We start from the raw sequence: 26,946 nt of genomic DNA on the forward strand, positions 1-26,946 counted from the left end.
ATGCCCAAATACCCTCTGTGGCTCCATATTATCCCATATTCCCATTGTAACCTCTTTCCAATGGCATGGGGACATCCCCGAGCATACCAATGACCCTATCTGTGAGCACTTTCCCTGCAGGCCCCACTCTAGACATAGGCAGATTTGGGGGGAGGGGGAGGGAAACCTTGGTGAATGTCCAATTCACTGAATTTACCAATTTGCCAAAGATTTATCTTAAGGAATGTTCTCCTTGAATATATCTGTTGACTGTGACCTGATGATTCAGCAATTGGTTTTTTCAAATGGGGCGGGTCACCCTGTCCCTCCCCATTTACTGGCCCAAGAATTGTAGGGCCAGTTCCTCTCTCCCTTCCCCAGATGCTCCTCTGCTCCAGGATCCTAACTGGGTTCTCTCATGGCCTCCACCACTGACAGGCCCCAGCAAGGGGTGGAGGGCTGCCTAGGTCCAAATCCCAGCTCTGCCACATACAGGCTGTGTGACACTGAGCAAGTGGCTTAGCCTCTCTGGTCCTCTGTTTCCTCATCTACAAAGTGAGGATTACAGTGGTATCCTCTCTCCCAGTGTTGTGGGCAAATTTATTTTATCAAAGCCTTAGCAGAGAGCATGGCACATGTTTCCATCATCAGAGTAGGCAGGCCCTGGATGGCTCTAGGTCAAGAGGAGGGTCCAAGTCATGAATTCATTCAGTGATTAGGCAAATATTTATTGAGAGCCAGGCCCTGTGCTTGGCATGGGAATCAAAGCATCGACAGAGACAGACTGGGCCCTACCCTCCCGGAGCTCACAGTTTAGGGTCAGGGGCCATAAATATGTCCAAAATTCACACAAATGACTGAAATAACAATTGGAAGCAGGCTTGAAATTACTCTTCCATTGCAGCTTGGGGTAATGGTCAGGGAGGGCTTCCCTAAGGAGATCACACAGTTGAGACAGGAAGTATAAGAAGGAGCCAGCTGGGAGGGGCAGGGAGGAGGAGAGAAGAGCAAGTGCAAAGATCCTGGGGCAGGAACAAGCTGGCCGTGTTGGAGGAACCTTGCAGAGGGGCTGTGGCTGGGACAGGTGAGCCAGGAAAGATGGAGACAGATACTGGTGGGAGGTCACAGGGGCCAGGCCTCCTCGGGGGCTGAGGGGAGGAGTGTGGGTTTTGTTCTGAGTTTGATGAGCCACAGGCAAGTCTGGAGAGTGACAGGATGTGATTTGCAGTTTTAAAAATATCCTTGTGGCTGCCTGGAGAAGAACAGATTGCAGGAGGCAGATTGCAGCGGGAGGCCAGAGCGGAGGCTGGTGGCACCAGATAAAGGGAAGTAGCTGGATTTGGGAAGGTGCTTTGGAGACAAAGCTGATGGGTGGACATGGGGCAGAGGGAGGAGGGAGGGGAGTCCCAGATGACACCAAGGTACGTATCAGTGGGACCAGCAAGGTGCCAGGGGTGCGGCTGTGCAGGACCAATCACTCACAACATGAAATCCTGTTCCCAGCTGGGCTGGCTCCCCCGCACAGCGATGGTCGTGCTCTTGACATTCTGCACCTTCAGGGTCACATACGTGTTGAATTTCTCTGTGGCGGTGAGAGCAGGAGTTAGTGCAGGGGCTCGGACACTCCTGGTACCCCTTCCTAAGCTCTAGACAACCTGCTGTGATCCCCCAGGTGCTGTGTGTGCTTAGGGCCACCTCAGGTTCAACATACCACTCTGCTTATGTGCATTCCTCCCACCCCCAGGCCAGCCCCCCAATGTTTCCCCTATTCTCAGTCCCTCAGAGCACATGGGAGGGACCTTGGTGCAGGGAGACATGGAATTTGGGAATGCCTAATCCTGCTGCTTAAAAATAACTATGTCCAACAGCCTTGGTTTTTAGCTGAAAAGACTGAGGCCCCAGATGAGAACAAAAGTGACTATAAGGAACACCTTCATCTCTCTGGGCCTCACTTTCCCCATCTGGAGCCTGATCTAAGAATCCCACATTATCTCTTGGGTTCCTGGAAAGAGCCATTGGCTCAGGGTGAGCCCCACCCACCCTGGGGTTTGCAGGGGATGGCTGAGGAGATGGCTGGGACTGCAGGCCATGTCTGACACTTTCTATGATGCTTAGCAGACACAGCCCAAGTCCCCCACCAATGGCTCAGACCACCTTCCCCGTCTCTCCAAGAGATGGATAGACAAATAGACAGACAACACAGGACAGGACAGGTATAGAGGCCACTTACCTTGGGCACCATCAAACTTGGCTTTTTTGACTGTGGAGAGAGACAGATCGGGAAGGGAGATGGGGAGAGAGACAGGGAGGAGAGAGACAGAGGCACAGAGAAAGACACCAAAATAGAGACATAATGAGAGAAACAGAGAAGAGAGAGACACAGAAAGAAACAGAGAAGACAGAGGCAAGGATAGAAAGCAAAAGAGACAGATGCAGAGACCAAACAGGGAAAAAAAAAACAAAAAACAACAACAACAACAAAAAAAACAAGATAAAGACAAAGGTGAAATTAGAGACAGAGACAAAGAAACAAGGAGAGGAGGAAAAATAAGGAGAGGAGGGAGGCAGGGATGAGAGGGAGAGAGAGAAGCCATCAGATAGATGAGCAGAGGCAGACCTAGGGGTGGAAGGAATCTAAACCCTGGGAGCAATCCCTGCCCCTCCTCCCTCCCTATTAAACTCCCCTGAAGCTTCTCCCCTCCAGCTTTGGTTTTATCTTCCATTGAACAAGATTCTAAAGAAGGAGCTGGGCAGATGGCAGGAAAGACCTCCCACAGGAAGCTCTCCAGGATTGCCACAGAGGGAGGAACACCGTTGGGGAGAAGGTGTGGGGGCGGGGAAGGAGAGACAATTTCCAATGACCCCATCCCCCTGTCAAGCTAGCAAGACTTCTTCCCCAATTGTCTAGCTCAGTCTGTCCTACCAAACACTCCCAAGGTTTAGGGTTCAATATTCAAAGGAGACTGGAGGAGGTAGAACAGGACATCCCAGTCCTGGTCGGGAAGTTGTGAGAGCTTGTCCAGTCCCACTCGCCTGTGAAAGGTGCAACCGAATACATGTCAGGGTCCCATGTTGTCCAGTCTCTTCAGATTTCACATAACCCACAGCCCTAAGGGATTCAAAGTAATTTCACTCTTCACTGGCTTTTCTCACAGGATAGTAGTAAACTTGCAATTTCAACATCTCTTGCACCCTGCAGCTGCCCCCAACATCTTTCTCCACCACTCACGCTCCACCTCCACCTAAAACTTGTTACCAAACTGAGCCCTCCTCCTTTCCACATTTCTCCTCCCTTCTTTTCTTTTCAAATGAATGTTTCTGTTTGAGTAGGCAATATACACACATTACAAAATCAGACTAATCAAAAAATTACACAATAAGAAGTTTCTACCTACCCCAGCCCCAACTCGCCCTCCCAGGTGCAATCAACATGAGCCAGCACTGGAGACAGTCTGGCGTCAGCAATCAGAACATTACTTTATTTCCTACGCAAATAATAGCCTCGACACCCTCCATAGAACCTTTGTGTTTTTCAGTATGTTTTGAAGAGTTTGTGCAAGCAAGTTGGAGGCTAAATCTGTGGTTCTACTCTTTCTTCTTCTTCTTTTTTTAAAATATATTTTTATTGATTTCAGAGAGGAAGGGAGAGGGAGATAGAGATAGAAACATCAATGATGAGAGAGAATCATTGATTGGCTGCCTCCTGCATGCCCCCAACTGGGGATCGAGCCCGCAACCTGGGCATGTGCCTCTGACCGGAATCGAACTTGGGACACTTCAGTCCGCAGGCCAACATTCTATCCACTGAGCCAAACCAGCTAGGGCTCTTTCTTCTTTTTTGAAAGTCAAGTTTGGCCTTTTTCTGGGCAAATGCTACAGCCTCCCATCTTGTTCATGTCTCTATCCCCATCACTTGAATGTCTATCATGCAAAAGCAGCTGAATGGAACCGGTGGGGGAAAAATAAAGTGGAGTGGTTCTAAACATTTATCAATAAACTAGAGGCCCGGTGCACGAATTCATGCACCAGTAGGGTCACTTGGCCTCGCCTGCAGGATTGGGCTGAAACCGGCTCTCCGACATCCCCTGAGGGGTCCCAGATTGCAAGAGGGCTCAGGCCAGGCCGAGGGACCCCACCAGTGCACAATTGGGGCCAGGGAGAGACATGGGAGGTTGGCCAGCCAGGAAGGGACAGTGGGAGGTCTCCAGGGCATGTCCGGTCTGTCTCACTCAGTCCCAATTGGCCAGACTCCAGCAGCAAGCTAACCTACTGGTCAGAACATCTGCCCCTTGGTGGTCAGTGCACATCATAGCAAGTGGTTGAGTGGCCTTAGCATAGTATTCTTTGATTGGTTGAATGGCGGACTGGTCGACCAGACACGTAGCATATTAGGCTTTTATTATATAGGATACTGTTTGCTCCTGTCATGGGGTAGGGGTGTGGAGGTGGGATGGACTCACAGAAATACTGAGTGAGCTCCTCAGAGCTGCAGAGCAAGAGAAGAAATGAGTGCCTTCCTATGCCTCCAAAAGACCCAGACTTTAAATGTAAATGGCTGGGCATCATACCCCCACCCCCACTTGGGTTTGGGTTTGAGAGGTAGAGTGACCATGGAGCCCTTGGCTGGGCATTGGAAGAGGTGAGCACCAGTTCAATGTGGAGTCAGGTTCAGTTTACCTGTTGTGTGACCCTAGGGAAGTGAACCCCCCTCTGTCTCACTCTGACTTATTCTCTCTCCGGTTTTCTAGATCTGGCTGTGTGTGTGTGTGTGTGTGTGTGTGTGTGTGTGTGTCCTTCTGTATCCCCCTGTATTTTCTGTCTCTGTCTGTCTCTTTTCCCCACATCCCAAATCAGTCACCATTTCCTATCTTCCTCACTTTTCCACTCGTGGCTCGTGCAAAGGCCCCTCTCTTGGATGCATGCTCAACCCCCATCCCACTGGCCCCTTCTTATATCCAGCTCAAAAGGAGCTAACGCACCCAGCCCCTCAACCCTGGGGCTGAGAGAAGCTCAGGGGCACTTAGAACTGTGTGCACCAGGAGCTCCAGGCCTCCCTCCTTGGGGGAGCTCCTGCTTGCAAACCTGATGACTCTGAGAAGGGAGGGGGTGCAGGGACAGAGCGGAAAGGGAGAAGGGTGGAAGAGACACAGACAGGGAGGGGCTGAGAAAAATGCACACACGGAGGGACCAACACGGGGAGAGAAAGGAAAAGGAGGAAGAAGGGAGTGGAGATAAGTCATGAAAGTCAGACACAAAGAGACAGAAACAGAGATGTGTAGATTTCCACAAGGAAGGGCAGGCAGGGGAGGGAACTGGCAAAGTTGGAAAGAAGAGTTGGACAGAGGAAGCTGAGGGGGGTAGGTGCCAGGCCCTGGGAAGATCCAGGGGATGACTGGGGTCTAGCCTGACCTGGCCTAGGCTCCACCCCGCAGCTCCCACCGTACCCCCTTTTACAGATCTGGGACAGAGCTCAGAGGAGGCCAATGGTCCAAAGTCTGTCTTCCATCCTGTCCTGGTGGGGAGTTGTGGGTGTGCGGTTTCTCTCCCTGCCTCCCTCCCCGCATCTGTTTCTCTCCATCCCTGTCATTGCCTTTCTGTCTCCTCCCCTTCTCCCTCTGTCTCTGTCTCTCTTGTCCCCCCTCCTTTCCTCTACCCACTTTCCTACTGCCTGAGCCTCTGAGGGCAGAGAAGGCTATGGGCTCAATTGGGGTCCACCAGCAGTGGGAGGCTGCTGGGGGGGTCCAGCTCTGAGGGCAGAGGCCAGGCTCAGGTCCCCAGGGAGTCTAGGATAAAGATATCTATATATGTTCCTCATGGGGACTCGGAGGAAGGAGGGGGGCTCAGGGTGGAGGAGGGGTCTCAGAAAGGAATGGAAGGTCAGGGAAGAGGGCTTAGAGTGGGGGGAGGACTCATAGGGTAGGGAGCTCATGGCAAGGTGTGGGATAGAGGGAGGAGGGGAGGAGGCTCTGTCGGGGGAGGGGACTCCGGAGGTGGGAGGGGCATGGAAGAGTGGGTAGTATCTGAAAAGCAGCTAGGGGAGAAGAGGGCTTGGAGGAAGGAGAAAGAACCATGTCTCTTTCTATTCCTCCCTCCCCAACCCATCGCCGCCGCCTTCTAATCAGTCAACGCTCCCAAGTCGCCCGTTGCTTTTACCGCCAGCATTCACCACCATCATCATCACATCTGTACCCGCCCCTTCCCCGCCCTCGCCGGGCGTTGGGGTCACTGGGACTGACGCGCCACCCCTCCCCCGCAAGCTCCTGGTCACACGCATGAGGCTATTTATAACCTGGGCGCAGAGGGCGTGGGCGTCGCGACCGCTGGGAATGGCGGGTGGGGGCGGTGCCCACTGCTGGCCCCTCTGGCCCACCAGCCGGAGACACCGCCGGACACCTCATCAGGCCCGGTCACCGCCTGCCCCGCGGCCTCCGCGGCCCCTGGGGACCCCATCCATGCTGACTGATGAATGTGGGTGCACAGGCGGACACTGCCTAGGGCAGAATAGGTGGAATCGGGAGCAGGGGCTCGGGACTCCCATAGGCGCTGCCGGGCGAGGTAGAGCTAGCTGGTCTCCCTTTTTCCTCCTCTCCTCTTCCCTTCCCTTCCTCCCTCTTCCCTTTCTTCTTCATCATTAATAGGATCAGCATTATTATACTATCATTACTACTATTATTTTTTAAAACTGATTTTTTAAAGGGAGAGGGAGCCCGGCACGTGTGACTCAGTGGTTGAGCGTGGAGCTATGAACCAGGAGGTCATGGTTTGATTCGGGTCAGGGCACATGCCCAGGTTGTGGGCTCCATCCCCAGTGTGGGGTGTGCAGGAGGCAGCCGATCAATGATTTCTCTCATCATTGATGTTGTTATCTCCCTCTCCCTTCCTCTTTAAAATAAAATTTAAAAATTCATTTATTTATTTATTTCCAAGAAAGAAAGAGGGAAACATCAATGTGAGAGAGAAACATCACTTGTTTGCTTCCCACATTGGGGATCTGGAATCGAACCTGCCACCTCTTGGTGGACAGGACAATGCTCCAACCAAGAGCCACACAGGCCAGGGCTACTATTATTGGTAATAGTATCATTACTATTGTTATTGGGTTGGGTTTTTTATGTGCCCCTGACCTGGACAGTCCTGGATTCTAATTGAGGTGGACTCCGGTCTATGCTGGGCTGGGGATGTGGGTGGGGAGTAGAGGATTCCAGCACTCAAGAGAAATGTATGAATGCCACCCCCACCTCCACAGGACATGCTTACCAGGTGTCAGAAGATACTACAAGGTGGGGGTGAAGCCTAGAGAATTCAGAAAAATATTTTGGAATGTTTGGTGGTTTCATATGTGATATTGATGGTGGACATGCGTTTGTGATAAAGATGCTGGCCCTGATGGCTTTGCACCTGGGAGAGAGGACTCTTCACTTACTGAAGACAGAAATAAGCCAGAGCCTCCGGTGTAGAAAACACACCAAGAACCTTGACAGGGATTTCTTACTTTTTTGTTTACCAACTATCACTTAGAACGAGGCCTGGCATATAGCAGGTGATCATTAAATTAATAAATAACTCATTTCCTCTTCCCCTAGCTCTGCTGCCAGACCTGGCCCAGCTTAGCACAGGTGGTGTCCTGCGCGAGTTGCTGTCCAAGGTGCTGAACCCTCCGTCTCTCTCCACTGCCCCTCAACCCTCGCGCCCGCCCTCCCCACCCCACAACCCCCGCTGTTCACTGCAATGAACTCGCCCGCCACGCACTGTCCACGGTGCTGAACTCACAGTCCAGGCCCGTGTACTTTCAAAGAACTCGGCACCTCTTTTGTACTCCTGACCCCTCTTCAGGCCTGAGAACGCAGTGAGCGTTCAGGAAATGTCCTACACCTATGGACCCCCTTCAAGAAAGATTTTAAGCCCCATTAATAAAAACACCATCATTGATTTTTTTTTTCTGTATTTGGCTCACAGTTATTAAAACTTTCCACAGGATAAGCATTGTGTCAGTGGCTCTGTGTGCTTCATCTCATTGGAGAGTTCCAGCTAACCTAGGCAGTGGGCACTATTAGTGTTCCCATTCTACAGATGGGCACATTGAGGAATGAAGAGGGTATGGGACTTGCTAGGGATTCAAACCCAGACCTGCTGGACTCAGGATGTCATGGTAGGAACCTTACAGAGCAAGCCCATTCTGTGTGGGTGGAGAGTGAAGTCCAGGTATGGAAGCAGCTAAGATTGAAGCCCTGAAGATGAATCAGAGCCAACCTTGAAGGGCATCCTTTGAGAATGGTGACAGCAAAGACCCAGATGCACACACCTCCTGGGTGGGTGATATCAGAAACAGGGTAGCCAGGAGCAGAGGGATTTGGGAATGCTTCTTTGGAGAGGGGCAGGGGAACAGCCATGATGAATGAGGAGACCATGACATCTCTGTTTACTGCGTGAATGAAGGAAGGCAATCCCAGCACAGATTCTCACCCCATGGAAGGGATTTGGGTGTCTCCAGGTCCTGGAGGCTGAGAGGAGGCTGACCTTTTAACCTCCTCCCATTCCAGTAGGCTGTGGAGTCAGGCAGCTACACCTCTGACTAGGCAAGTTGTGGTAAGAGGCAAGTTGTATGAGCCTCAGTTTTCCCCATCTGTAAAACGACTTGCTATGAGGATTAAAGAGGCCAATGAGCATAAAAGTCCTCAACATTGCTTGTAGAACGCTGGATAAATGGTGCTTCTTGTTAATATTATTAGTTGTGAGGCAAACTCAACCTTATATGAGTTTGCTAATTTGTACACAAAATTCATTCATCAAATATTTATGGAGCCTTTAAAACATTGAGTGGCCTGGCAAAATGCCATGAGGCACACAGGAAAATCTAGAACTGAATCTACACTACCATGCTTTTGCATGTGTTGTTCCCTCCACATAGAGCAACACCTTCCTTCTTCTTAGCTTCCCCTCATCTTCTGAGACCAAACAAGCTTCCCAGAAGAAAAGAACACTGGATGGCCCCTCCCAGACTCCCTCAGCCCTTCCATGCCTTCCCACTCTGACCCCACCAATATGAGGCCAGAAGTAGGGTTGGATCTTTGGAGCCAGGAACAGTGTCTGTCACATAGTAGGTGCTCAATTAATACTTCCTGAGTAAATATATGAATGACTGCATGAAGGAACCAGGTGGTCCTTGGGATTTGCAGCCTCAGGACTCTGCTAAGACCTAGCAAGTGAATTGGTGGTGGTGGGAACAATGGGACTCCATATAAAGAAAGAAATGAGAGGAGACAGAGGCAAGGCCTATACAGGGTGGTCTCCCATGTGTTGGTGTGAGGTAAGCTTGCAGTTATGTAAGCTTGCATGTATATTTGCTTGTGTTACCAGGGCAGGCAGGTGTGTGTGCATGCATGAAGGGACATGTGCTCATGTGAAGTATCTGAATGCAGGTGAGGGTCTGCATGTATGTGCTGGAGAGTAGGATGTGACTGCATGTGGAACATGCTAATATGTGTGAGCTTGGGTACATGTGGGCTTGTAGGTGAGGTGTCAGGTAGAAACACACGTTGGTGTGTATGTGTGATGCAGTTTTTTCAGTGTGCAGATGATGTTTTATTGAGTTGTATACTTGAAACCTGTATGTTTTTGTGAACCAATGTCACCCCAATAAGTTCAATAAAAATAAAAAGGGGAAAAAATCTGTTTCAATTTCTGGGTTCAAATGTTAACACAAAGAAGCATTTTAGTATGATGAGAAGTCTGGGTTTTTAAATTATTACTTTTAAATTTATTGTTGGCAGTATTACAGATTGTGTGATGCAGTTTTATGGCATGTGTATTTGTTTACTTGCATGCATGTACACACTCCTGTGAAGCTATAGGCATAAGCATGTTTCTGTATGCGTCATCATTCACCTGTTCAAAGGGGCTGCTTTGAGTGTCCAGGCAAGTGCTGTCATGTTTGTACACACATAACTTGGCATGTGCTTATGTGTATACATATGTGTTTCCTAGAAATTTGGGATCCTAGCATGCATGTATGAGTACATACCTGTATTTCAGGGCATAGCAGATTTTTATGAAACAGGGATATTGTGAACACACATCAAACACATGTGGATATGTGTGTGTACATATACAGACACACACTCATATTGCAGGGACCATGTCTGTGAAGTCAGATTGTGTCCTGTATACATGCCTATGGGCATGTTAACATGGGCATGTGAATGTGCACATTTTTCTATGTGTGCAGTCACAGGCACGTGGTTTTCATAGAGCCTTGCTGGATCCTGAGCCTTTCTGTCCACACAGGGCAAGTCTGGGTATGAGGGTGCCAGCTCATGTGTGTACAGGTATGGGTGCATGTGGGTGTGCCCCTGGGTGGGTGGTCAGGTATATCCTCCACTCCAAGGATGAGCTCAGACCCATGGAAAGCCCTCTCAGCCCAGCCCCCCTGCTGTACTGTGTCCTCTCTCCTCCCATTCTCCCCTTCCACTGTCGCCAGGTCACCCCCAGTGCTCCTAGCATGTCCATCACTTCCCACTTCTCCCGGTTTCTCCCTCAGCTCCTCCCAGCACCATACTGCTCCCCTTATACCTCAGGATTGTACCCAGCCTTGCCCCTCCCAGCGACTCCCCTCCACTCTGCTAGTGACTCCCTCCCAGTAAGTTCCACAGTATCATCCAACACAATTCTTCCCCCAGACATCCATTTCAGGAAGCCTCACCTTTCTTACTGCTTACTGCCCCCCTTCACACCACCCCCGCATCCCAGCCTCCTGTTTGCGTCAGAGTTAAGGATGAGATTCACCCCCTCCCTAACTAGGCAAACCTTCCAGAAGAACCCAACTCAGAGGATGTGAGGCAGAGGTGGGAAGAGCAGAAAGTCAGCCAGGAACAACCACATAGGCTCCCTCCTCCAGTGCCAACCCACCCAACCGCCTCACCCCACTCCACCTCCCCTAAGTGCAAGGCAACTTAGAAGAGGGAGGGGCCAGTAGGGGCCTCTTAGGCCCAGTCTGTGGAAGTTGCATGGAGGAGGGGGGTCCCCTCCACTTCTCCACTTTCCTAACTCCATAAGCCAAGAGCTGGATGAGTAGACTTTTGATCTTGTGGGCCCTTCTGCCAGCAGCCCCGCCTTCGGGAACGAGCTCAGGGAAAGGAGGCCCATGTCTCTTTAAGAACACCAGCGTCCACGCCAGCCCAGCCCCGCGCGATCTGCACACGGAAAGCACCGCGGCGGGGAGCAGGAGGGCGGGGCTGGGTTTGTGAATGGAAAGGCCGAGGGGGAGGTGTGGGAGGGGGAGGGGCGGCAGGGACTATTCCGGGCTCCTGGGCCTGCCCACCGGGGTCTAGGCTGAGGCCGCGACACACACACACATACACACACACACACACACACACACACACACACACACACTCCCCGTTGCCTAAGGTCTCCGGAAGCCTGGCATCTCAGACTTGGCTGACACACCTCTTCCCCCACCCCAGCCTTCTTGAAGGGAGTAGGGGTTGGGGAGGCGGACCCTCGTCCCTAATACCCCAGGTTGAGACCTCTAGAAGCCTGGTGTCCCCTTTCGCCACCACCCTGCCGCCCAAGGTCTCCCAAAGCCCGAGTTCTCAGCAGGAGTGCCCAGGAAGCCTGGGTCCTGGAGGGCTGGCTTCTCCCCCACCCCAGCCTTCTGAGGTGGGGACTGCCTGGCCCCTCCCGCGTCTCTCTCCCTCCTCCAACCCAATGCAGAGCATAGCCTGGGCGTGGGCCTTGGTATACAGATGGCGTTCTGGCCCCAAAATAGCTTCACCCCACCTCTCTTTCCCTCCCTTATGCACAAAATGGATGAGGTGAGGATGGGCCGGGAGGGGTTCAGGGGGGCAATGTACCTCCAAGAGATCGGCTCCCTGCAGAGAAGGCCCTACACGCGTTTTGAAGTGCTAGAGGGTCGGGGAGCCGGGAGGCCCTCAGCCACTTCCCCCAGCCCCCAGTTCAGGAAGCCAGAGTTAACTGAAAAAGCGCCCCAAGATCCCAATCACAGATTTCTCAGGGCGTGGGGAGGGGTCTCTCCAACCCCTTCCCAGTCCTCTCCACAGCCAGGGCTGGGGGATTACTAGAGCTCGCGGTTGTCCTAAGGACGGAACCCTCTTACCCAAATCTTACACGCCCAGCGGTTGGAGACCCTCCTCCTGCACTCCTCTTCAAGTTCGGAACTCAGTCCGCGTGGGTCTGGACCCGCCGCCCACAGCATAGGACTCCTTCCTAGTACCCCGCAGGGTTCATTCCAGCTACCCAGGTCAGCCCCTTCCACAGGGCCCCCTAATAACCCGTTCTGCACAGATGCCCCGGTCTAGACCGTTCCAGATAGAGCCCCAGATCCCTGCTGGCGTGCACACCGGCCTCCGCGTGCAGCCGCGACCACACGACCCCCAGCAGCTGCGTCTGCACTGATCAGACGCCCCAACGCGCCTACGGGGGCTACCTCTGCAGAAGCCCAGCCGCGTGCATCCCGTTCACCGCCCCTCCCCGCCGGCGTCCAGCCGCATCCACACGGACCCCGAAGCCAATGGGGTCCCCACTGGCCACCGCCCCGCAGCCTGGCCTCCTACCTCCAACGCAAAGTAGCGACATGTCTGCGGGGTCGCCGGCGGACCGGCTCCGTCAGGTCGGGCTCAGCAGCCGCTGGGCTGGTGCATGGCGGGGCTGCCGCCCGCGCTCGGCTCACGCCGGGGCCCGGCCTCCGCCGCCGGCCATCTTGCTTCAGCACCGGGGGCGCGGACAGCGCCTGACGTGCGGCTGACGCGAGGCGGTGGGCGGGGCCGGGGACGCCTGATCACCGCGGCGTGGGTGGAGGGGGAAGGGGGGCTTTAAAGGGCCTGAGCCGGGCAGGGGCTCCCCAAACAGAGTGATTGAGGGCGGCCGCCTCCACACGGGTTCCCTTCTGGTTCTCGTGTCTCCCTGAGTCGTTCTGTGGGTTTGCTGTCTCTATTCTCCCTGAGTATCTCTATTCCTCCGTCTACGTCTCTGTCTCTGCCTCTGTTTTTCTATTTCTTGGTCTCTCTGGGTCTCTCTGTTCCTCTGAATCTTTGTCTCCATGTCTTTCTCCATCATGTGTCTCCCTCTGAGCCTCTTTCTGTCCAGTCTCTGTGTCTCTGCCATGGCCTAAGTCTCTCTGTGTCTGTTTCACTCTCTTTAAGCCACTCAGCCCGTGGATCTGCGCATACTCTCGGAGGGGATCCCATCTTCACTCCCTTGTATAACTGGAAAACTCCTATTCATCCATCAGTGGTGAGTTCGAACACACCCTCCACCAGGAAGCCTTCCCTGATTCGCCCAAACTGAGCCTTTACTTTCGGGATGACCCCAGCCCCCAGTTTCTTCTGGTTGGGCCCTGTCCCTGGCACAGCTCTGATCAGCACCCCTCCCTACACATCTAGCTGGGCAGTTCCATGTAGGTCAGTGTCCCTGAAAACCTGTTTACCATGTATTTCCAGTGCCTAGAACAGTGCCACAGGTCGTGGGTGTAACATGCATTTTTCACTGCCACATAGTACTCATTTGAATAAGTACACCATTGATTACTCACCTATTCTTCAGTTAGTGGACATTAAAATTTCACTTTGGGTTTATTACAACCAAAGATCTTAGGACCATTCTCAGATTTTAGGACCATTCTCAGAAATATAGGCTGGTAAACATGGGTAAGGCTGGCTGATCATAAGACACCCACATGCTCAGCTTCACAAGATAACATCAAATTGCTTTTCCATGTTGCTCCAGCAGTTTACATTGAACCACCACCATGTAAGCATTCAGTTGCTACATGTTCTTGCTAACACTTTGAAATGCCCAGGTTTTTTTAATTGTGCCAAAGTGGAGGGGGTGAAGTGGTACTTATTTTTGGTTTTGGTTTGCTCTCTGATTGTTCATGAGGTGGAACTTTATATGTAATTATTGGTTTCTTCTTAGGGTGAAATGTCTATTCAAGTATTTTATCCACTTTTAAATTTTGACCCCTTTTCTATTTTTTTTTGTAATTCTTTATACATATTAGCTACAAATCCTTTGTTGGTTTCATGTGTTGTAAAAAATCTTCAATTTTGAGGCTTCCCCCCCCCCCCCATTCTATTAATGGTGTTATTTTCTGAACAGAAGCTCTTAATTTTTTTAAAATCCTCACCCAAGGATGTTTTCTTTTCTTTTCTTTTTCTTTTTCTTTTCTTTCTTTCTTTTTTTTTTTTTTTTTGAGAGAGGAAGGGAGAGAGAGAACCATCTATGTGAAAGAGAAACATTGATTGGTTGCCTCCCATTGGTGTTCCCACCAGGGGATCATACCTCCAACCTAGGTATGTGCCCTGACCAGGAGTCAAACCTGCAATTTTTTTGGTGTATGGGACAATGCTCCAACCAACTGAGCCACCTGGCCAAGGCAGAAGCTCTTCATTTTTTTAAAAAGTGATTTTATTGCCCAGCTGGTGTGGGTCAATGGTTAAGGACTGACCTATGAACCAGGTTCGATTCCTGGTCAGGGCACATGCCCAGGTTGCAGACTCGATCCTCAGTGTGGGACATGCAGGAGGCAGCTTATCAATGATACTCTCTCATCATTGATGGTTCTACCTCTCTTTTCCCTCTCCCTTCCTCTCTGAAATCAATAAAAACATATTTTAAAATGTTTTTATTCATTCTTAGAGAGAGAGGAAGGGAGTGGGATAGAGAGATAGGAACAGCAATGACAGAGAAACATCATTGATTGGCTACCTCCTGCACGCTCGCCACCAGGAATTGAGCCCGCAATCCAGGTATGTGCCCTGACTGGAATCAAACCAGTGATCTCTTGGTTCCTGGGTCGGAGCTCAACCACTGTGCCACACCAGCTGGGCAGAAGCTCTTAATTTTTAAAATTACTTTTTTTATTATGGGAAAATTTTAGATACACAGGAAAGGTACAGAGTTGCAGAACTGTAAAGGGATAGAAGACTTCTGTAAACCTGTCACCAGCTTCCCCTAATGTCAACATCTTACACGGGGGTTATATGTATCTATGTAAAAATGAAAACATTAGCATAGGCACTTGTTATTAACTAAATAGCAGCTTTTACATTTCACCAGTGTTTCATCTCTCTAGTCCAGGATCCAGTCCAGATCCTACATTGCATTTAGTCATTTTATCTCCTTGTCCCCACCTTGTGTGATTTTCTGTGTTTCCTTCCTTTTCATCCCCTTGACACTTTGAAGAGTACTGGTCAGGTATTTTGTGAGAAGTTCCTTAATTTGGGTTTATCTGTTATCTTTTCATTATTAGACTGAAGTTATAAGGTGTGAGGGGATTATCACAGAGATGGGGGTCCCTCCTTGTCACATCAAACCAGAGGTCCCTGATGCCCACAGGTGATGTTAATTTTGATCACCTGGGTAAAGTGCTGCCTGCCAGGTTTATCTAATGTCAGTTACCATTTTTTCCCTTGCCTTACCCTGTTCCTTGTTCGCAAATTGCTAAACTCAAGGAGAAGGAAACTCCTAGAGTGGGAGTTTCTACAAAGCTCTTAATTTAATTTTTTATTGCTGTAAAATGCACACAACAAAATTGACCATTTTAACAATTTTATTACTTTTTAAATCCTCACCTCTGAGGACATTTTTTCCATTGATTTTTAGAGAGAGTAGAAGGGAGAGGGGAGGTGAGAGAGAGAGAGAAACATCGTTGTATCTCACACTTGCCCCAGCTGGGCCTGGGAACGAACTTGCAACCCACGTACATGCCTGGGAATAGAACCCGCGACCTTTCAGTGCTCAGGCCAATGCTCGACCACTGAGCCACACTGACCAGAGCCATTTTAACCATTTTAAAGTATACAATTCAGTGGTATTTAGTTCATTTACAATATTGTGCAACCACCACTTGTATGTAGTACTAAAACATTTCCATCACCCCAGAAGGAAAACCTGTCCCCATGAATAGCCACTCCCCATCCCTTCTCCCCCAGTCTCTGGACACTGCTAATCTGCTTTCTGTCTCTGGATTTATGATAAATCTTTTCCTTTGCAGTACTCACACTGTGTCTTGTTTAAGGAATTCTTGTTTGCCCCAATTTCATAAAGATATTCTCTTTTTAGGGTTTTGTTATTTACAGTCAAATCTTGGCCTCTTTTGGGACTGATTCGGGAGTGTGAAGTGTGATAAAGTCAAATTGCATATTTTTTCCACGTGGACAACCCATCATCCCAATACCTTTAAAGGAAACTGTCACAAAGCAAGTTTTCGTACATGCATACTTAATAATGAACAGACCAACTGTTAAGTCCACGGGCCAATGCTCTCCACTGAGCCAAACCAGCTAGGGCAAGATTGTATTTTTTAATCAGTAAGTTGCAGGAGCATAGAATGCAATTGGCTTCAGCATCTGAGAAGCTTTCTCAATTTTTGTAAATCTAGTACATAATTATATTTGCAGATCCTTTGGGGTTTGCATTGTATCCAGTGATAACATCTGTAAATAAAAAACACTTCCTTTTTTTTTTTTCTCCCCAGTCTTTGAACCACACATTGTTTTTTTCCTGTCTTCTTGCACCAGCCAGGGCCATCAATACAATCTCAGACACCATGACAACAGGCATCCTTGCTTTGTTCCCCATCTTAAAAAGAACATTTCAATATTCACCATTACATATGATGTCTGGTGTAGGTTTTAATAGAAAATCAAGTTAAAGAGATCCACTTCTATTTCCAGTTTGCTAAGATTTTTTTTTCCCTTTTATCAAACACTAAAGACCCAGTGCACGAAATTCGTGTATAGTGGGGTGTGTCCCTCAGCCCAGCCTGTACCCTCTCCAATTTGGGACCCCATCCCAGGGGGATCAGGCCTAAACGGGCAGTCAGATATCCCTCTCACAATCCAGGACTGCTGGCTCCCAACTGCTCACCTGCTTGCCTTCCTGATTGCCCCTAACCACTTCTGCCTGCCAGCCTGATCACCCCCTAACCACTCCCCTGCCAGCCTGTTTGCCCCTAACTGCCTTCCCCTGCAGGCCTGGTCACCCCTAACTGCCCTCCCCTGCAGGCCTGGTCACCCCTAACTGCCCTCCCCTACAGGCCTGGTACCCCCCAACTGCTCTCCCCTGCAGGCCTGGGTCCCCCCCAACTGCCCTTCCCTGCAGGCCCAGGCACCCCCAACTTCCCTCCTCTGCCGGCTGGGTCACCCCTAACTGCCCTCCCCAGCAGGCTTGATCGCCCCCAACTGCCCTCCCTTGCAGGCCTGGTTCCTCCCAACTGCCCTCCCCTGCTGGCCACCTTGTGCTGGCCATCTTGTGTCCACATGGGGGCAGGATCTTTGACCACATGGGGGCAGCCATCTTGTGTGTTGGAGTGATGGTCAATCTGCATATTACTCTTTTATTAGATAGGATAAGTGGTGAATTTTAGCAAATGCATTTTCTGCATCATTGGGACACCTAGATAACATTTCATCTTTAATCTGTTAAGGTGAATTACATCTCTCACTATGCTTAATACACATTGGTCTCTGTTATTCTCTGTTTCTCTTATCCACACCTCATCTCCCTCCTGCCAAAGCCCTTGATAAATTGATCACTCGGATCCAATTAATTTTAAAGTGCCAGTGCCCCATTTTACTCCCACCAACAGCTCACCTTATTGCAAAACTATTTATTTGAGCTATCTCATCTCTCCACTTGATATTGCCATGCTGTCTCGATCGTTCCCTTGCATTCCCTTCTCCATGGATCTCTCTTTCCCTTGCTCTCCTCACTATGCATCTACATTCACATCTTTAGCAAACTCTCTCAGACTCTCTGACTTTCCATCTCTTTTCTCTCTTGGCTTCTGATGTCTTGCTCCCTCGCCACCATCTTATAAAATCCACAGAGAAAACATCATTGAAAGATAAGTGATGGGAAATGGTGCACAGCTGACGAAAAGTACAACACGCATCCAGAGAGGTAGAAATACCACCCCAACCCCCACATCAGATGCACAAACTCTCCTCCCAGATGTCAGAGCTCCTGGCCATCCCCAGGGACCACACTCTTATCAAAATTTGCCCATACCTTGTGCAAGAGCAGCTATGGAGACAACTGAGCTTCAGACAAGAAGGTTCCTTTCCCCAGCATCTGCTGAGCTCAGCTTTGTAATGGAGAATGAGCAGAGCTTATTCTAGAAGCCTCAACCTAGGGCAATCCTGCTTGGTCTTCAAATAAGTTCCTAATCTTTCCTGGGTATGTTTGATGTTTCTGGCACTGTGCAAGGCTCCACAGAAGGGACAGATATGAATCAGATGTCAATCAAATTATTCAGCAAACGTTTGTTGGGGTCAGAGTGTAGACAGAGGGTAAAGGGCCACCTGGCTTCCAGGGCCCAAACTAAGACATCAACCCCAGGGGTCTGCCCTCCACATGTTTGTTCACCCCCCAACTCTAGTTGCTGTTATCCAGCAGCAAGTAATGGTGAGTACAGGGAACATAGAATTCAGAGCCCTTGGGAGTGCCGTATGCTCTCCCAAGTTCTATTGTCAATGGCCTTGACCTGGCTGCTGGGTGGGGTGGGGGTGGGGGAATACTGAGAGGAACTAGGACATGGGGATCTCTTGACTGGAGAGGGGATTGGGATAGGCCTACTGTGTGCTTGGCAATGTTCAGAGGGACTGACATATGCTATCTCCTTTAAACTCAATCTCTAAGGTCAGGGCTGGGACAAAGAAAAGGAGAGGGACTGGGAGGTGGTGGAGGAGCTCTGATTGGGATGTTGGGAAAGGATTCCAGGAAGAAGGAAGCTGGAGAGTGAGGAGGTTTGGTAAGTATGGCGGAGTTTGGAGGAAGGGCATTCCTGGCAGAAGGCATGGCAAATGCCATGCTGGACGTCCTGATCAGCCTAATTGTTGCCCTCAGGCCCACAGTGACAGAGAAATCAATGAAGACAATCTTGGTTTGTCACCTATAAAATGGGGATACCAAAAAAATAATTGTTTCCTGTAGAACTAATGATAATGACCCCTTGCAAATTTTGGGACCTGACCTGCAGCGCTGGAGAAAGTAAAGCAGTTGGATTGGCCTGGGGAGGGCTGATAATCAAAGAGAGCAATTGGATTGGCCAGGAGGATGAGATGGGGCAAGATATGTAAGGGAGGGCCAGGGGAGAGATGGGATAGGTTCAGAATGATTAGAATAGGAGCTCCAGGCTCCAAGGTGGAGTCTCAGCTCAAAGTCCCCAGAGTGACCAGCAGGGACAGCACTGGGCCAGTGGGTGATCCCATGGCTGGGGATGGCCTGGAGGCAGGGATCCTCTGGAAGCAAATTAACTCGTTTTAAAAATGTCTGTCATGTGCCAGATCCTGGGCAGAACTCTACAAATATTCACTTGTTTAATCCCCATAATCAGTTTTACCTCGGGTGGGATTATTCTTGTATTTTTATTTATTAATTGTTGTATTCAAAAGTGGATACAACTATAAATCTACTTTTGCACCCACCCTGTAGATAGGGAAATTGAGAATAAAAACATTAAGTCAGGCACCCTAGGTCACACAGTAGGCAAAATGTCAGAGCTGAGATTCAAACCCAGGCAGCCTAGCTGGGCCCCTTAACCCCTACATTCTACTGGCTCTCATTCTTCCAAATCTCCTAAAATGATAGTTTTAAAAAACAAAAAAGCAAGGCCTCCTTCTCAATTATTGAAATTTTTAAAATATATTTTTATTGATTTCAGAGAGGAAGGGAGAGGGAAAGAGAGATGAGAGAAATCATTGATGTGCTGCCTCCTGCACACCCCACACTGGGGATTGAGCCCGCAACCCAGTCATGTGCCCCTGACCGGAATTGAACCAGGGACCCTTCAATCCAAAGGCTGACGCTCTACCCACTGAGCCAAACCAGCTGGGGCTCAATTATTGAGATCTTGGTAAGTACATTTTGTGTGCCATCTCTCCAGGCATGTGCAATCATTTCCATTTTACAAATGAAGAAACTAAGGCACAAAGAAGTGACACTGGGAGCCAAGGTGGTGCTATATCCAACGTGAGAATCCCAGGAGCATGTGAGACTCATCTACCATTAAGCCTGAGTTTACCTTAGGAGAGTGGCCAGTGGGAACCCCAAGCCTCTGCTCTCTCCGACCTCCAGACCCTTGATGCCACTACTGCCCCTAGCCAAGCTCCTCAATGTGCCCCAACTCAGGGCTGCACCTTCATGCATGCCACCCTTCTGAGTTCTCCTTTATCACCCTAGACTGACTGGAGATACCGTGGACTCACACCCAGCCTGATGAGAGGGCTGAGAACCTTCACACAAGGCCCTCAATAATGTTATCTTTGACAGGAGGGAAACTGTCAGATCAGAGAAGCCAAGGCATTTGCCCAGACTGAGCAGGCAGTAAGAGGCACAGCTACACTTGAACCTAGCCTCTCATGCCTCCAGGAATATCATTAAGTCACTGACAAGCAAGGCTGTGTGAGCCCATTGGTGTCTGGGGATCCCAAGCACCCCAGGGTCTTATAAAAAACGTTGGAGTCCTGATTGGTGTGGTTCAGTTGGTTGAGCATCATCCTGTGCTCCAAAAGGTCACTGGTTCAATTCCTGGTCAGGGCACATACCCAACTTTTGGGTTCAATCCCAGTCATGTTTCTCTCACTCTCTCCCCACCCTTCCTCTCTTTCTAAAATCAATAAAACATATTTAAAAAAAAACACACAAATATTTGAGATCCCAAGATACATACACACTTTGGCTCCAGAATGCAAAAGGAGAACAACAATGTCCAGGTGAATCCATGTTGAATCACATTCAGGAACAGGATGTCAACTTTGGTGGGATTAACATCCTTGCATCTAGAAACAGGCCTGGAGGTGGATATGCTCTTCCAGCCAGACCGCAGCCAGCCATCTACTCAAGAGAGTTCCCTGTGGCCAGTTTATTCTAAAACAAAATTATAAATTACAAGAATAACTAACTGTGAGCAGTTAGTGTTAGGGGCAGAAATAGAATTGTGGGGACTAGCCATAATTATAAGAAACTAGAGGCCCAGTACATGAATTCATGCATGGGTGGGGTCTAGCAGGCCCACCCTAATGGGGGCCTATTGGAGCAGGCTGGTGTTGGGGGGGGGGCCGACAGGGATGCGGGAGGTTGGATGGCCAGCCCTGCCCCCAATGTGGGGGGGTGATCGGGCCGCAGGCAGTTGGGGGTGCCGACCCATCAATTGCGTCAGAGTGACAGGTTGTTCAGGTCACTTGGCTCTTATATATATAGATATTAATCACGCTCTGTTAACCGTGATTTCTGTTCTGATTAGAGAAAGCACATTCTAACCTGCCTGAGAGTTGTACGCCCAGGACATGGGAGTTAACACCGGAATGCAGTCCATCCTCCTTTTCTGAGAACTGACTGTATAATCTGGTCCCAGAGGTGCCCGCTGTTTGCAACACCCCTCCCCGCAAGCTCCAATTGCCTGTAACCTATAACCGTTATACCTTGCCTACTTCCCATGCCTGTAATTCCTGCCTTTCCATGTAATCTTTTGTCCTTCTACCCAATACAAGCGCTGGTTTATGGGGAGGAGTTGAGCAGATTTTTGTGGATGACCTGCTGGTCTCTCATACTGCTGGCACTATTGGAATAAATGCTCAAATATGAGTCAGCCTGTCTCTGCTTAATTGGCTCAAGTTGTGACAGGCAGCCCGGACCCAGTGGTTGTCTGGTTTCATTAGCTCGTACAGGGGCTGGTTCATGCTCAGCGTGCTTTTAATTCGGGTAAACCCCACAGCAACCCTAAGTGGAGGCTGTTCAAACGATGGAGAAACTGAGGCACTGGGAGATTGCACAGCTGGAGAGAGACCGCAGCTGGGGTTTGAATCCCACCACGCTTGGGGTCTGCGTTCTTGACCCCTGTGTAGTCCTTAACCTTGTGTTTTAGGGCCGAGACATCAGTGCAATGGGATGTGCGGGTACAGTGGTGACTTCAGGCTTGCTTTTCCGGTTTGGATGTCAGGAAATGGCACTCCCTAAGGGTACAAATCTGGACAAGGGTGAGAAGCCGGGTCGGGATCCTTCTCTGTCTCCTCCAATCTCCATCATAGGCAGGTCGTCTAAAGCTCAGGACCTGAAGCTCAGGACCTGGAAGCCCAGGGAAGGATGTAACTCCGCCTCTGACCACGCCTCCCTGTCCGCCTCTGATTGGACCAGCTGGCGGCCAATGAGAGGGCGCCTATCGAAAGCTCTGCCCCCACCCCCCACCCCAAGGTCCTTCTCGCGCTGTGATTGCGCCCTCCCCACACCTTTCTCGCATCCCTCTCCAGACTAGGCCTCCCTGTCTTTAACTGCCCCGACCCTCCTCTCCAGCTGGCCTTTGCACGCGCAATGCCCACTGCCAGAAACACTCCTTCCTCTTTCTTCTGGATAAAGCGGCTTTCTCTCCTGCTTTCAGCTGAAATGCCCCCTCCTCTGCCCTGGCCGGGTGGTCAGTTGGTTAGAGCGTGATCCCAATATGTCAAGGCTGCGGGTTCATATCCTGTCGGGGACCTACTAGTACAAGAACCAAACAATGAATGCATAAATAATTGGAACAACAAATTGATGTTTCTTTCTCCCTTCCTCTCTCAAAAGTTTTTTAAATTACATCTTTATTGTTGAAAGTATTACATATGTCCCCTTCCCTCCCCCCCATTGACCCTTTCTAGCCTGCCCCCCCTCCCCAGGCCTTCACTACCCTATTGTATGTGTCCATGAGTTATGCATATTTGCATACAAGTTCTTTGGTTGATCACTTCCCACCCACCCACCCACTCTCCCTCTGAGATTCCACAGTCTAGTCTATGTCTCTCATCTATTTTTGTTCACCAGTTCATTTTGTTCATTAGATTCCACATATGAGTGAGATCATGTGATACTTGTCTTTCTCTGACTGGCTTATTTTGCTTAGCGTAATTCTCTCCAGGTCCCTCCATGCTGTCTCAAAGGGTAAGATATCCTTTTTTACTCCTGCATAGTATTCCATGGTATAAATGTACCACAGCTTTTTTATCCACTCATCTACTGATGGGCACTTGGGCTGTTTCTAGATCTTAGCTATAGTAAATTGTGTTGCTATGAACATAGGGGTGCATACATTCTTTCTGATTGGTGTTTCGAGTTTCTTCGTATATATATTCCTAGAAGTGGGATCACTGGGTCAAATGGCAGTTCCATATTTAATTTTTTGAGGAAACTCCATACTGTTTTCCATAATGGCTGCACCAGTCTGCATTCCCACCAGCAGTGTACTAGGGTTCCCTTTTCTCCACATCCTCACCAGCACTTGTCATGTGTTGATGGTATCCATTCTGACAGCTGTGAGGTCATTTTAATTTACATCTCTCTGATGATCAGTGACTTTGAGAATTTTTTCATATGTCTCTTGGCCACCTGCATATCCTCTTTGGAGAAGTGTCTATTTAGGTCCTTTGCCCATTTTTAAATTGGGATGTTTGTCTTCCTTCTGTTAAGTTGTATGAATTCCTTATATATTTTGGATATTAACCCTTTATCAGATGTATCATTGCCAAATATGTTTCCCCATACAGTGGCTCCCTTTTCATTTTGTTGATGGTTTCTTTTGCTGTGCAGAAGCTTTTTATTCTGATGTAGTCCCATTTGTTTATTTTCTCCTTAGTTTCATTTGCCCTAGGAGATGTATCTGTAAACATATTGCTATGAGAGATGTCTGAGATTTTGCTGCCTATGGTTTCTTCTAGGATTTTTATTGCTCACGACTTACTAAAAATTTTTTTTGAATGGTCCCTCCTCCTGCAAACCTTCCCTGACCTCCCAGGCTGGGTGGAGACCTCCCTCTGGGCCTCAGCACCCCATATCCTCTCCCTCCTCCTCCTCCTTTCCCTCCTCCTCCTCCTCCTCCTCCTTCAAAGAGAAAGTTTATTTAGAGAGTCACATAGGTAGAAGTATGCTATAGAAGAAATGGGCTAATGGGTAAATTTTCTGATAAAAAAAGAAAAGAAATGGGCTCAGGAAACAAGTTACAGAAGCAATGAAAGGCCGTTGGAGCTTAGGATAGAAGAAGGTAAAGGACGCACGCCTGGGGGAAGAAGAGGCGGAAGGGAAAGGCTCGGGCTTGCTCCCGGGAGGGAGAGGCATCCCGTGTTCTTTTCATACCCGTTTTCTTGTCTGTCTCCCAATCAGGCAGCAAGCTCCTCAGAAGCCATGACGGTGTCTCAGAAAACATTGTCTCCCCTATGCCTGGCACATAGTAGGTGCTCAAGAAATATGTGTCGAGTGGAATAATTAATGAATTAATCTGGTGTCAAAGATTAGAGAACTCTCAGCCCTCTGGAGAGGACTGAGGGCGGGACCGACTCGCCTGCAGCCGGCCCAGCACAGGGTCTGCCGCACAATGGCTGCTCCATACACGTATGTAGAAAGGAGGAGGGAAGGGACGCATGTCATTTCTGAGAATGGGGTGCTCAATGGTGGCTCGTGGTACCACTTAATGGTCCTATGCAGCCCCCAAGGACAGAAACGGTCTAGCCGGCCTCCTCCCTCCCGACTCGCTGCACATAGGCGGGGTTGGGGCGTGGCCTAAAGAAAAAGGGGCGGAACTTGTGTCCTGAGTCACTATTGGGTGTCCACAGTGCTCTTGTCCTATCCTCTCCAGTGGGTGGATCTTGGCGGGACTCTGAGCCAGCGGGGGAAGAGGGGAGGGAAGCGCTGTTTCTGTGGATGTCTTTGTGCTATTTGGGGGAGTACGGGAGAGTTGAGGGCCTCCGAAGAGGACTGCATTTTAAATAAATATAGCCTCGCTCCACTCACCCCTCACACCACAACCTGATGATTTTACAGAATTAACTGATGGCAAGCGGGTGCCCACCCGGGCCAGGCCTCTCCCTCCGCCCTTAGAGTGATGTCTAAGAGCCCAACCCCTAACACTGAGAGCATCTGGATTCAAATCCAGAGTCTGCCTTGTGCTGTCTGTGTGATCCTGAGCGCATGGCTTACCCTCTGTAGTCCTCAGTTTGCCCACCTGTGCAATAGGATGGGTACTTACATGCGTTAATCTTGTAAAATGCTTGACACCAGCTCATAGTTGTTTTTACAGTTCAGTGTTCATGCCCTCTCTGCTCCCACACCCCCCATGGCTCTCCATGGCCCTCAGAGCAAAATCCACACCCTCTCCTGTGACCCAGGTGGCCCTGCATGGTCCAGCTCCAACCTCCCTGCATTTTCCCGTCACACCATCTAGTCACTCAGTTGTCTCCTTGGGGTCTTCTTCAACACCCAGCCTGTCTGGCTTCGGGGCCATTGTACATGCCGTTCCCTTCGCAGGTGAAGCTCTTCCTTTTCCAGACGCTCGTCCTTGCACTGAACACAATTCCTCCTCTTCCCTCAGGTCTGACTCAAGTGCTGCTTTCCCTGGAAAGTCCTCCTAGAGCGCTCCAGATCTGGTTGGGATGCCCCTATTACATTCTTGGGTCCCTGTTTATTTCAATTGCAAGGACCTCCATCCACAGGCAACAAATTGAAGTTCTCTATCACCACACCATCCAGTTTTTCCTGGGCATGTTTTTCCTCCCATATATCTCACCTGCGGAAACTGAGGCTCCACTTCTGGGAGGAGGCTTGGAACAGGTCAATGACATCTTAGCCTCATTTAACCCAAGCAATGTATTTCAAAGCAAAAACATTCAACATCAGCTTTTTCTGCTCTGGAATAGCAAATTGAAGTCACCTGCTCCTCCCAGGAGACCTCCTTTCGGTTCCCTGAAGAGCCCCCCTGTGCCTCCATCCAGGAGCTCTCCAGCCCCTACCTTTCCTTCCATCCCATCCATGACCCCTTGGAGAGTCTGTGTCTGGTTCTCCTAGGGACCAGGTTGGCGTGAGGTTGGCACAGAGAATTTGGTTGAGAGGTGTTTGTCAAATTAATTAATGCATTATATGCCTACTGAACTACTGTGTACCCTTCAAAAGCCCAACCCCAACATCACTTTCTTAGGATACTTTCCTTATCTCCCCAGAGGGACCACCACTCCCCTACTCCCCATTCCTCCAGCTCCAGGACCCACTCTCTAGCCCAACCCTGACTACACAGGCTGGGAGCACCGATGGCCAGCTCTTCTTCCTGAAAGCTGGGGTCTTCTTGGGGGCCAGGACTGAGACCTCTTTGGTGTACAGGAAGTGCTGAGTGAATGGAATACCTGAAGTCATATGCCTTGAATTCACATCCTAGCCAAGGTGCTAGACACTGAATCTGTCCTCTGACCTCTCTGAACCTCACTTTCCCATTTATTAAATGTGTTTACTCAGGGCCTGGGCCCCAAGTTGTAGCAAGGATGAAATGAGTTAACACACAAAGCATATGGTTTTAGGGACCTCAGAATCCCTCCTGTCCCACACGGAGAGTGATTCAACCCAGGACCAGCGGCTATGTTCCCCTCTCTGGCATTCAGAACTAGAATGTTGTCAGCAGCATGCTCCATGAATGTTGACCAACAGGGTTTGTTAGAGAGGTGAGGGAAGGAGGAAAGACAGGTGAATATTTAAAAGGCTGAAACCTGCCCGGCTGGTGTGGCTCAGTGGTTGAGCATTGACCTATGAACCAAGAATTCATGGTTCGATTCCTGGTTAGGGTAGGTGCCGGGGTTACTGGCTCTATTCCAAATAAGGGATGTGCAGGAGGCAGCCAATCAATGATTCTCTGTCATCATTGATGTTTCTATCTCTCTCTACCTCTCCCTTCCTCTCTGAAATCAATAAAAATCCTATATAATAAAAGCCTAATATGCAAATTGTCCCCTCGGGTGGTTGTTTGACCAAGAGTTTGACCGCTTGCTATGATGTGCGCTGACCATTAGGGCCGGTGCAGACCATGGCAGGCATCGGCGACACAGCACTGGCAGCGGGCAGCAGTGAAGGTGCTGCTGGCTCCGATGGGCCCCAGTGACAGTGGGACTATGGCAGGATGGTGGAGCAGGTAAGCGGGCAGCGCCAAGCCAAGGTGGGTGCGAGTGG

At 49.8% G+C, this 26,946-nt stretch overlaps 1 protein-coding gene across 13 annotated transcripts in view; it reads right to left on the reverse strand.

Annotated features, from left to right (window-relative positions):
- UNC13A (unc-13 homolog A) overlaps positions 1-12,708 on the reverse strand; it is a 63,975-nt gene extending 51,267 nt beyond the window's left edge. For 11 of the 13 annotated variants that reach the window (XM_080675310.1, XM_080675309.1, XM_080675313.1 and 8 more), the window contains exons 1-3: positions 12,552-12,708; positions 2,210-2,239; positions 1,462-1,561 (exon numbers count right to left, since the gene is read on the reverse strand). In XM_080675310.1, coding sequence (XP_080531436.1) covers positions 1,462-1,561; positions 2,210-2,239; positions 12,552-12,573 — 152 coding nt within the window. In that variant the 5' untranslated portion in view covers positions 12,574-12,708. Of the gene's footprint in view, positions 1-1,461; positions 1,562-2,209; positions 2,240-12,551 lie in introns of those variants that run through there. The other 2 variants (XM_080675312.1, XM_080675308.1) reach the window with 2 other exon arrangements.
- Positions 12,709-26,946: the final 14,238 nt, after the last annotated feature.

The sequence above is a fragment of the Plecotus auritus genome, assembly GCF_963455305.1.
Source record: "Plecotus auritus genome assembly, chromosome: 6".
Classification (NCBI taxonomy): Eukaryota; Metazoa; Chordata; class Mammalia; order Chiroptera; family Vespertilionidae; genus Plecotus; species Plecotus auritus.